Raw genomic sequence first — 11,941 nt, 5'->3', positions numbered from 1 at the left:
CGAATGTGATGAATTCTTATCATTTGGTTTAATAGGCTGCGCATTCTGAGTTATGTTTAGCACATTGTGTTAAGTGTGTGAAACTTCAGCATACTGCAATTTATTTCATGGGAATAAAACACTCTGTGCTGTGAGCTAAAACAAAACAATCAAGCAGTTCCTTGGCACGACAGTCCCTACACTATCGGTACAACTTGGAGTGTGATACTCAAGCCTCTGTTTAAATCACATGGTTTATGCACATTTTTTCGGACATGACGCCATGCAATAAATAGATACATATGATGTAAGTTGTGGATAGCTTACGTTTATCAGAATAAAATCAAATACATTGTGTATGCTTTCAGATTTATGTGTTTGGGCCAGGACTGCATGTTAGTAGAAAAATTGGCAATGTGTTCTTTTGTTTTTCAGTCAACACAGAAGAAGACTTTTTGTGTATGTCAACATCTTAGTCATAATCATCTACATGGATTGTGGGCATCAATGGCAGTGAGAGTCCACTAGATTGAATAGCTATATTATCAGTATACAGAGTATAGTCCTTTGCAGTACAGATATTGTGATAGCAATACTGCTTTAGCATTGTGCAGGCCTAATTTGGACCTAAACAAACAAGGTACAATATTTTTTGTCTTGGAAACAATGTACAGGCTTAAAGATTCAGATTTATTTTTAATGGTGATTAACAGAAAAAGAAAAAAAAATAAAGATAAAAAGGAAATATTGTGACAAACTTACTTGAGTAGACTAGTTTGAATCCTTCTCCAGTATCTTCTGCATCGCTGTAAAACTCCAACCAGAGGTGGTTTGATGTGGAAATCAGAGTGAGCCCCAACATAGATGACCCGGTAAATGCTCCAAGCACCTGGGCTGTGTTGTCTTTGCCATCATAAATCTGTAATAACAACAGTATGATGCTCTCATGATACACAAGGTATAAGGAAAAAAAAACCCAACAATAAACTGATTTTTTTTTTCAACTTATGATTGGTAGGAGAAACAAACATCAGGTAAGACAGATGGCACAGAAATGGTATGTATGTGAGTGTGCTTACCTTGAGAATATCGCCCTGGGCGAGATGAAAGGTTCTAGCCGAGATGTTGATGCCTTTCCCAGCTTGCACCTGGAGTCAACATTGAATACAGATTAAATTTACAAACCAGGATCGCGGACCCTGAGCACTCCAAGTTCTTTGTTAATGCTATCAATTTTCAGCATAATTTATAAATAGCTATTAAATTCAGTAAAACTTGATAATATTCCAAAATATTCCAATTCTCCCACAAGGACAACTGAGAGTGTCTTCTGCTCCATCTGATTGATGAAACTTACAAACCAATATTTTATTCAATAAAAAAACACTTTCAACAGTTACCAAAAAGGTCCTACCTGGATACTGTAGATACACTCGTGGTTGTTATCATAGTTCATTGGGTAGTTCGGAGAGAGTAGTATCCCTTCATTATTTATGACTGAAGAACCGCACTCAGCTGAGGGCAAAGAGAGAATATAAAATTAGAAGAAAACATACCATGTTAAAAATTCAAATGATATGATGGGGCAACAATAAAAAGGCTTTGGTTTTGAAAACAAGTGACCACCTAATATTTAATTTAAAAAAGGAAATCTGGGGTGTGACCCAACTGATAGCATCAGATCTTTTGAGGTGGGATTATGTGGAAAATGCTTTGAACAACTCACATTACACAATGAAATTTGATATTCTTCAGTGCACATTCCACCAGAGTTGCTACACCTAGCTCCTGCTGCTGCTAGTTGCGCTGGCAAATAACCATTGACTTATTTGTAAATGTGCCACGGAATGTGAAATAGACAGTGGCGTATAGGTTCATAAAGTTGAACTTGCATATATTTCTTAAAATCTTTTGAAATTAGAGCTGAGATGGCACCAATCCACTTTATATTCAGCCCTGCTTAGCTAGTCATTAACTTGTCAGTCCATTCAGAACAAATCTGTACCTCTCCAAACTGAGGTCATTCAAACAGCTATCTGAGCCAGTACAATATTTATTTTCCTAATTTTTCCACAAAACCCCACTTCAAATAATCTGAACTATGGCATTAGGGCTCTTTAAAAACATCAGAGTCCTTTTGAACAAAGTATTTGCCGACTGATAAGATAGGCTTCCAGTGGAGAGGAAATCATTTTTAAAAAAACTTTCGCTTGTTGATGGGTCATTTTATTTTATACAGTAAAAGAATAAACACTGGTATGTTTGTATGAATGAGAGCAATTCAATCATCTTTTTGCACAGCCAAAACAGCTCTCCACTTCTGCTGAAGTGGTGCAAATTCACAAAGTATTTGCTTAAACATACTCACTCTCTGCACTTTTCACACCTGCCCTCTATCTCCAGAATGCATGTCCTTATCCTCTCTTTCTCAATCTCTTTCCTTCCCACTCTCCCCCTTTTCTGTGTCCATACTTGTGTAATAGTCATATTACAGCTGTCATATCATCGATAAATCACCCCGCTATAGTTTCCATTTAGAAAATTACCTCTCCACCCTCTCCCTTTTTCCTCTTTAATTCCCCCACTCTTGCGCTTTCTCCCTCTCTCCCACTTTATATCAATAGTGCCTCCTTCACCAGCCTCTATTTCAATCATCCTTCCTCTTCTGCTTTTTGTGGAGTTTCCTACACCGGTTTCCCCCTTGTTCTTTTTCTCTTCTAGCCTTTTTCCTGTCCCTCTTGATTTGCTCTCATTTCTATTAGCAAACTCTGAGACGGTGTTCGAAAATGGGAAAAGACAATATTTTATTTAAAGAAAACAAAGACCTCTTAGATGTTTGTTCAACCTATTTCCGCACAATATTTTATGAAAACAAGGAATAAAACATAGACCCATTTAAAGCAAGAAATACAGGTCGCCTTAGCAACAGCTGAATCCTGCAAAGTACACGAGTTAAACTACCCAATTTAGTTCACAGGCTCGTGATTTTAATCTGAGATCAAGTAGTGCAGGTTTAGATTTTAATATCTTCACTGTATTATTTTTCTTCTTTAGTCATAATGTGCTATACTATTAGGTCCTGCCTTTTGAGCATCTCTTTCAAAAAGGCCCACTCTGCTGTGATTGGTCTGCTGATTGGTCAGAAAGAGGCAAAGTGCAAGGCAGCTGTGCATATTTTATCTAGGACCCACTGTGAAACTTTTTGGGAATGCATTTTGTGGGGTTCACAATAAGGGCTAAAAAAAGTCTGAACTACAAGCAGAACATTTTGTGCATGTCAGGAGCGGTACCATCTTGAAGAAAATTCTTTGGTGTGAACTTAGGGGCTGCAAGTCGATGTTTTTTTAAAAGGCTGATAATTAAAAGGTTTAAAAAGAATTAAAAAAAAAAAGTCCAAATGCAAAATAATCAAAGGACAGTAGAGTGTTTAGGAAACTAAATAAAAAAGTGCATAACACTACAAAGCAGTTATATAAACCAGTCTATTTTATGATTTATCATTTGTGTCACATTGATGTACAGACTGACCCTTCAATTATTGGGCAAAGCTATCAAATAAAATGTTCCCAAATCAAATCTTGATCACTGTGGGGTCTGCATAGCACTCGCTTTCTGTTTCTGTATTTGTTGACATATTTTCATGTGAAAACCTCACACCTTAAGAGACAGCGAAGAAGCAAAAAAATACTGATTCTACTTTATTTCCAAATGCGCTCCCAAGTCAAATCCCACTTCATGTATTTCTTATTTACCTCCAGGTTACAGGAACATTGGTACTCATCCTTTGCATTAAACTTATGCAGGCTATAAAGGAGCATGAGGCAGCAATTCTCAAGCAGCAAAGAAGAATCTACCAGAGAACTGTCAGCACACTCAGTGAAACCCAACATGAACCTTCTATGAAAACCAAACATTTTTGTGCTCATGTATTCCTTTTATACATATTGTTTTTTTTCTATTAATTTGGAATAATAGCATAAAGTTATGTATGTACTGTATTTATGTGAGTAAAAGCTTTAAGCTGAAATGTCTACCAATACTTTCACCACCTGGTAATCCTGTTCTTTCACTTTTACCGCTAAATCCATACCTTGTTGGTTTCTTCTTTTGTAAAGAAATATACTGATCACAAAATATTCAGTACAGGTCAGAACACAAATTTACAACTCAAAGTAAAACTTCATACACTATTGGGCAACTCTTTTCTCTAGCTTGTGGTGCCCAGGTGAACAGACTACATCCCACTGCAATGTCACTTCTTACTCACACAAACTTCCAAGTTTCACAAACTAAAAAAAATATTTTAAATATTCACAATTTAAACTTTAAACAGGAAGAATTTGAAATAATTTATTTGTAGATTTTTGAAGCTAAAAGCCTCCTGAATAGCGGAAATATTCATTTTGAGAAAATAAAATTTTGAATATGTGCTTTCTAGAGCCTGTCTAACTATTACATGATAAATTGGCTTGCCATACTGACCAACACATCGAGGTAAAGGAGCACTCCACATTCTCCGCCCCCCTCCCAGACAGATCAGCTCTGGTGCCCCCTCCAGCCGGTATCCCATATTGCAGGAAAAGGACAAAGTGTCCCCAACTCCAAAACTGTAGCCATTTCTCCTGCCGAATCGAGGCATCCCGGGGTCCTCACATGGCTCCAAAGTATATTCTATTGAAAAACAGATTTACAAAATACAGTAAAATCAAATGAGTAGAAAAAAAATCCACACAAAGAGTTTAGTACTAACAGGCTGGTCAATTAAAAGCATTTACCTGGAAAATAGTAGTATATATAAGCTGATATCCATTTATTAACCATATTTCACATAGATGCAATGTTTATTTTAGTCAAGAATCAAATATTGTTTTAAAGGCAAAACTAAGATCAGCATCATAAACCATTCAATTTCAGTTCAAGCACTAATGTGTGCATTGCAGAGTTACTATGGGGCTGCATACAGCTGCATAAATTAAGTATTTATGTCCACTTCATTCCACTCATTAATGCTGCTTGGTCCTGCAATCCCTATGGACCAGATTGTTTTCTTTTTTCTTTTCCTGATTCCATGCTGGTGAAACGAGCTAGTAATTGTAATCAGATCATGGAGATATCTCCACCATTAGGAATCTTATGAAGAATCATGTCTATAGCAATAGACAAGACTATAGCAATCCTAACTTACTTTGCTCTTCTCTACCTATTCCACCTTTACTGTGAATAACTACAATTAACTTGTATTAACTCTCCATTAAGTGTCTCTTTTTGTTCTGAAATTTGCCAGTTGATCTTCACGTGACTTCCAAGTTCCAATGTGTAAAAAAGATAAAAAGGTTGACATTGGTGATCTGACTTGGTAACTGTGGGTACACCCGTTTAAAAACTTATGACAAAGTAATCTAATAAATAAATTATATTATGGGCTTCACGACTTATGTACAAATGTAAACAGTGAGCTAACAACTTGTAAGTGTATGCTGAGTAACCTCAGTTCAGCCTGCAGAGTTTGTGCTTAGCAAAATACATCAGGAGATTTGTTTCATTTACTTTTTTTTTCTGTGGGCTCAAATCAAATCTCTTGTGACACCTCCCATGTTTTACATTCTGAGTATCAGCTTATGCCATCTGGGAGGCAGTAAAACTTTCTTCGCTGCAGACTCAGATTCAAGATTCAAGTACTCTTGTATTCAGGAGTGAGAAAGCACTGAAAGGGTAATCAGGCAGATGATTTTTTTTTTTTATGAAGCAGACAGAGCCTTAACCTTTCTTCTCTTAACTCTGCTTTTCTTTTAAAAACATGGTGGAAAAGTAGCTCATGAGAAAGTAAAATTTTAAATCATATGAAACCATATAAAACTGAGAATTTCACATTTTTGTTAGATTCTGTGAATAATTGTTATTTCTTAGCAGAGATCCATTTAGAAACTTTAGAAATCCACATACATTAGTGACCTTCTTTATCGGGATTAGTAGTCTCTTATCATTTCAGGACTTGTTAATTATAATTCATTTGTAAAATAAAATAAAATCTTTTTACGGTTGTTACCTGTCCATCATTAATGCCTGTAAATAAATGTGAAGATCCATGGTAATTAAAAAATACACAGTACCGAGAAGCGACATAAATGGCATCTGCTCGTTTTAAGAGACTATACCGTCTGCTGTCGTAGAAAAGTTATTTGATTTCTTAGAAAAGCTATAATTTCGTTTGAGTTAATACAAGTCTTCCATAACTGGCTGGTTATGGAAATATGATTATGTCAGGGGATAGTGTTGCAATTAAACTAAGACAAATTGAAGCAAAATACCGGAAAAAGTTATGTTGAAGCCCTCGTATGAGATGGAAAAGTCAGAGATGAATCGTAGCTGGGCTTTGAAGTTGCCATAGAGACCAGCATTGATGTTGCTAGGCAACTCATTGCCGGTCAGGCGAGCCAGTGGTTGCTGGAAACTCCCGTTCTCGGTAACCAAGAGGTAGTCGTGTTGGTCCTCAAGATGAAAGGAGTTGAACTGAAACTGGACTCCTGTTTGAGGTGCAGACACAAACGGATAACGGAATAAATCTACATATTGCACATCAAATTTTCATTTGTAGAAATAAGTTGACCTAATATGAAAGTGCAGACAATAATCTTAAACCAAAAGCTGCAAACAATGTTAAAGTCACATCATGCAACAAAGCTTTACTGAAGACTGTGGAATGAAAACTTGATAAAAAAAAAGCTTCATGACGTGCAAGCTTGAGGGTTGAGGTGCAGGAGTTACTGAACCACTGCGCCTGCTGTGTCACAGGGTTCTGTCTCCCAGTCTGTCGCTGTCTATTAAGGAGTGTGGATCTGTGAGTGTCCCTTGCCTTTCCCATGGCTGACTTCAACAGTCCAGGTACAGTTGAGAGATGAAGGGTAGCTGTCTGGATAGCCGGGACTGAGGATGGTTCCCCAGGGACCCCTAACATCCCCGCCGCACAGAGCTGAATAGATTGAGAGAGACAGAGTGGGAGAGAGGAGTGCAGGGAGAGAGATGAGCAGAGACAGGGGACAGAGGCAAAGAGAAGGTTAGCATCAGATTGTTGATTGCTAAAACAGATAATGTTTCCCTGTGGACCTTTAATACCACCTCTTTGAGTCTTACACACAAGTATTCCCACTCACAAATGATGCAAGCAGGGGAGAGCGAGCCAGAGACGGATAAAGAGTCACGAAGACAGACATCATCTAAGAGTTGTGGGTTAAAAGCATTGCGTGCACTGAAAGCTGCAAAGCTGGTGTCTTTTAACACATTAGGCTAGGATGAAAAATTGTTACAAGATCTTTAAAACTCAATATGTTCAATATTTTTCCACTGTTCTGCAGAAATATAATGACCTGAATGAGATCAAATCTGTCACATACTTATAAACGGTTTATTGCTGTTTGTTTTCAACATAATTTAAAGCAGTGGATTAAGTTGAGATGGGAGATGTGGATTGTGAAACACTAAGTGGGAAATCTCAAGATAATATTTAGAAGTAATTTTCATTTTAAAATGATTGATTATAGCATATTTTTGTGATACAAGGGATAAAAACATTGGTCATAAATAAATAACCAATGTACAAAGGTTGTTGTTTATTGTCATTTTGCTCGTTTAGTTGATATTTTAGAAATGTTTGTATAATTTACCTAGAGATAACCCAGGTCACAAGTCTCTGTTGCAGATAATTTACATTTTGGAAGAAAAAAACTTTAGTAAAAACTGGCTCAGAGTGCCTGAAGAAGGCAAAAACAAATAGATGATTCTTTCTTCCTCTCTGTGGGATCAGCTATGATGGCAGTATCTTTCTGTTTACAATAGGCATCTCATAAGTCATCTTAGTGAATACAACACACTATAGTGAAAAGTGTGAATATGCATTATTGCATTACACCTTGTGAGCTGCATGGATCCCAGGTTAAATAGCCATCACTACAGTAATGCTAAAAAGGAATATTACACAAGCAAACCAAAAAAAAACAAAAAACCCCAAAAACCAAAACAAAACAGTTTTCTGCATAACAACAGCAGAGAGACACTAGTTTTTTTGCCTCAATCAACTGTTTGTTACACTGTGACATCCATCCATCTGTCCGTCCCTCCGTCCCTCCGTCCATCCATCCATCCATCCATCCATCCATCCATCCATCCATCCATCCATCCATCCATCCATCCAAGCTTATCCAAGTTTGGGCAACAAAGGTAATAGGTCCAGGAGGGAAATCTAGAAACCTTTCTCTTCTTAGTGACACTCTCGAGTTCCTCCTTGTGGATTCTATTTAGCTCCCAGACCAGATAAGATGTATAGTTCATCCAACAAGTTTTGGAAGGTCCATTTATTGAAACTGTTTTAGGACGCTATTGTTTTGAAGCAAGGGTCACGATCTTGCTGAAGGGAACTTACTATAAAAGGAGACAGCCACGTTGAAAAGAAATTCTGTGAAAATGGTTGGATCAATGACCTGTCAATCAACACCTATGAAAGGCTAACATTGCCATCACACCAAGAGACAAGACATAGTTGCATGTATGCTAACATCTTCAAAAGCTTCCATTGTTGACCTTCATGGGTCTGAAACAGCATCCCCCAGCTACAAACTCATAGCTTGAAGCCTGGAAAAATGAAGATAAAGATCACAGTAGCCTTCAATAAACCACTAAAAACAAATATGCATGCAAACACTGACACATAATGCATAATCAGTTTGCTTGTAATAAAACTTGAGCTTTCGTGTTGCTAATTAATCTCTTGATATTATTGTGATTTACAACAATGTCTAGCTTTGTATCTCTTGATTTAGTCCAATGCTGACTAAATGGTCAAAATTAATTTCTTTCAGTCTTAACCCACAACAACAGGCTCTGCATAAAATAAGCCAAGTTGAGATCATAAGAAAGAAATAAAAAAAGAGAGGAATCTAATATATGCAGTGTACTTGTTAATATATGCAGCGGAATGTGTGAGAAACTCACAATAGGAGTTACTACTTAAAATGCAAAGATTCTTGTTACATAAAAAGTGGCCATCTGGACAACAAGTGTATTTTCTGTTACTGCCAAGATTTCAACCTATTTGCAAAGACCTTGCTTTGAGGAAAAAAACAAACCCAAACAAAAACTGAGATATTAACAAGTAATACCAAGAAAACAAGGTCAAAATAACTTTCAAACTCGCTTTCCACAACAATGCACAACAACTATTGAGTCTTTTGTACCTTTTTATTTTAGGTATTCAAAATGGTGGCCTTTAAAACACTGACTCAGTCTAAATGTTTCCATGAGGTTATATTGAAGATATTTTTAACCACACTCTGGTCTCAAGATGAACCTCAAAGCTTTGAGTGTAAGAACATTAATATGCAGGTGGAAGGCTGCACCTCCACAGATATCCTGTCCGAAAAGCTTGGGAAATTCCGTTAAGTCTATCTATGCATTTTAATACGTGCACACTGTATGTTGCAAGGTGCTTCATTCTCGATCCCTCTGGTTGGGTTGCTATAGAGGTTTGGTGGTAGGTTGTTGATTTGCTTTACAATGAGCCAGTAAAATGCCAGAACATCACCAGGAAAGTGCATCGGCAAGGTCAGACCAGATGTGTAAAACCACCAACCCTAGCAACTGAAACCAAGATTAAAATTTATGCAGCTGGCTTGTTTTGCTGACTGCTGCTACAAGCACCACAACAGGTCACTAAGTGAGTGAAAATGTGCTCAAACCACAACAAGTTATCGGATTACCCAACCAATGTGGTTTTAGCAGTATCTGCAGACTGAGGAGTGAAACGTGAGAACATTCCCAAACCAAACAAATACATAGCAGGCACGAACACACAGACGCACACAGAGCATTATTAATAATTAAGTGTTTTCTGCAAAGAATCTCTTTATTGTGAATGTTGAAATGCTGCGTTACTCCCCCTGTCTTTTGTCACTTTCTGTCTCCCTCTTCATTATTACATTCAATCTCCTCTTGTTTTTGGCCTTTTCCTCCCTCTCACCTTTATCTATTCAGTTCCTCTTTAATTTTCTGTATCTTAATGAAGTTTGGTTGAATGAGTTCATTAAGGACTTTACAAATTTCAACCAATTAATCAACTGATTTAATTTTTAAAAAAATTGTAAATGATTTATTTTGGATGGTATCCAGCTAACAGTGATAGTTCAGATCTTTGACAGGGGATTCTTTCAAAAGGTTATGAACAATTAATATCTTACCTGTTGTAGATAGCTCATCAAACAGCCTCAGTTGAAAGAAATACAATTTTCATACTGATCCATTCTGACCAGAATAATGAGGTAAGGACTAGATCGAACAGGCCAGAACCAAAGTGGACTGCTTTGAAATCTTTGTTTGTTTTTTTTATTTTATTTTGCAATTGCAAATTGCAATAGTTAGCTGCAACATTTCTGTTGCAGAGCCATAATACTTTTGCTAGAATTAAAGTGTAAGGTGAATTATATGACTATCTAAAACAGGTGAGATATTAGCTGTCCATATTTTTCCCAATATAACACCACTTCAAAAGATCTGATTTATTCAAATCAGGAAAGTCAAACTGAGTATTCTGTTTGGTCACTATAATAATCTTAAAATTTTCTCTTTTAATTTTTATCACATAACTCATCAAATGTAGAAATGGAGCTTCCTTTCATCCTTGCAAATATTGGTCCTAAAAAATTGTTGCATGGTGATCTCTTGAATAAATACTAGCTGTCAATAATCAGAGTTTCCATTTCCCTGCACTCTTGAAAAAAACAGACCAAATATTTCCATAGGTGCATCTTTATTGCAAACCAAGATTAATAACACGAGATATGTAAATTCCTGACAGCATGCTTGATGTTTATGAGTTCTGAATGCCTCCTCAGAGAAAAACTACTTCCAGTCCCCGGAGCTGAAAGATTCAGAAGATTCAGATTCACAAGCGAATGAGCCAACAAGCCACACATAGCCCGCTGCCACAAAAGTGATGCAGCGGTGACGCATCTGTCTTTTCCTCCCACCTTTCCTGCACCACTGTGATTGGAAATGAGAGAGACAGCGAGGAGAAAGACAGGTTTCTCTCCTCCCCTCACCCTCTCGCGTGCCCCCCAGCTCCTGATTTGAGAGAGAGGAGAGGAGAGGTGACAGCCAACAACAGGCTCTCGTCAACCTTACCTCAAACCTTCCTTCTGTGTTCTTGGCTCACACGAGAGAGGAGGTGACAGGACGCACATGGATGAAGGCATCACAAGCACACATGTGAATGAAGTGCACAGCTACACACAGAGGGTACACACACATGGTATTTAACTATAAAACACTATCCCATTTTCCTAAAATCATTGCATATCAGCAACCACAGCTTTAACTCCAAATTGTCCCTGTTTGTGTGTGTGAATGTCCTTCAACCAGTGGTTTTGTTTCAGAATGTGTGACTCCTCTTCCAGTATATAAATGGAAGATTATTTTCTTCGGATCTTTTCCACTCATTTTCTTTCAGTTTCTTTGTGATTTTTTTGGTCTTTCTAATCATCTTTAAAAGAGAATATTTTAATGCTCTTTTTTTAATTAAAATAAGCAAACATTAATGCAAGAAAATGGCTCAACACAGCATTCTGCGCCTCTGTTTTACTGCAACCACCTCATTGTTTGTCAGTAAAAGGTATCTGTGGAGTTTGATTAGTCTCAAAAGGCACACATGACAACCAGATGCTTACCGGTCATATAAATTTAAGCATAGATGTTTTTTTATTTTTACTGCCATGTCTGCTAGTAAAAAATAAAAATAAAATCAATCCTTCCAAGGCAGCATTTCTGCTTGACAAGCCCTAGGACTGGAACAGTATTTAGGAAAAGAATTGCAAGAAAACATGTATTCAAAACCATCAACATACAGTATATTACAAAGCAAGACTAAATGTCCTCGTCTGCACTTGTCATTTGGAACTGAAGCCAGCAGGAACTGTTT

At 37.2% G+C, this 11,941-nt stretch overlaps 1 protein-coding gene across 1 annotated transcript in view; it reads right to left on the bottom strand.

The window, feature by feature from the left end:
- The window catches only part of csmd3b (CUB and Sushi multiple domains 3b), a 355,638-nt gene that overhangs the window by 72,487 nt on the left and 271,210 nt on the right, over positions 1–11,941 (bottom strand). The window contains exons 19-24 of the mRNA XM_017423975.2: positions 6,833–6,949; positions 6,288–6,503; positions 4,462–4,650; positions 1,394–1,494; positions 1,059–1,127; positions 742–898 (exon numbers count right to left, since the gene is read on the bottom strand). Of these exons, the coding sequence (XP_017279464.1) occupies positions 742–898; positions 1,059–1,127; positions 1,394–1,494; positions 4,462–4,650; positions 6,288–6,503; positions 6,833–6,949 (849 nt within the window). The remainder of the gene's footprint in view (positions 1–741; positions 899–1,058; positions 1,128–1,393; positions 1,495–4,461; positions 4,651–6,287; positions 6,504–6,832; positions 6,950–11,941) is intronic.

This window comes from Kryptolebias marmoratus, linkage group LG5 (assembly GCF_001649575.2).
Source record: "Kryptolebias marmoratus isolate JLee-2015 linkage group LG5, ASM164957v2, whole genome shotgun sequence".
Taxonomy (NCBI): domain Eukaryota; kingdom Metazoa; phylum Chordata; class Actinopteri; order Cyprinodontiformes; family Rivulidae; genus Kryptolebias; species Kryptolebias marmoratus.
The sequence above is the reverse complement of the archived record's forward strand: the minus strand, read 5'-3'. Positions and strand labels throughout refer to the sequence as shown.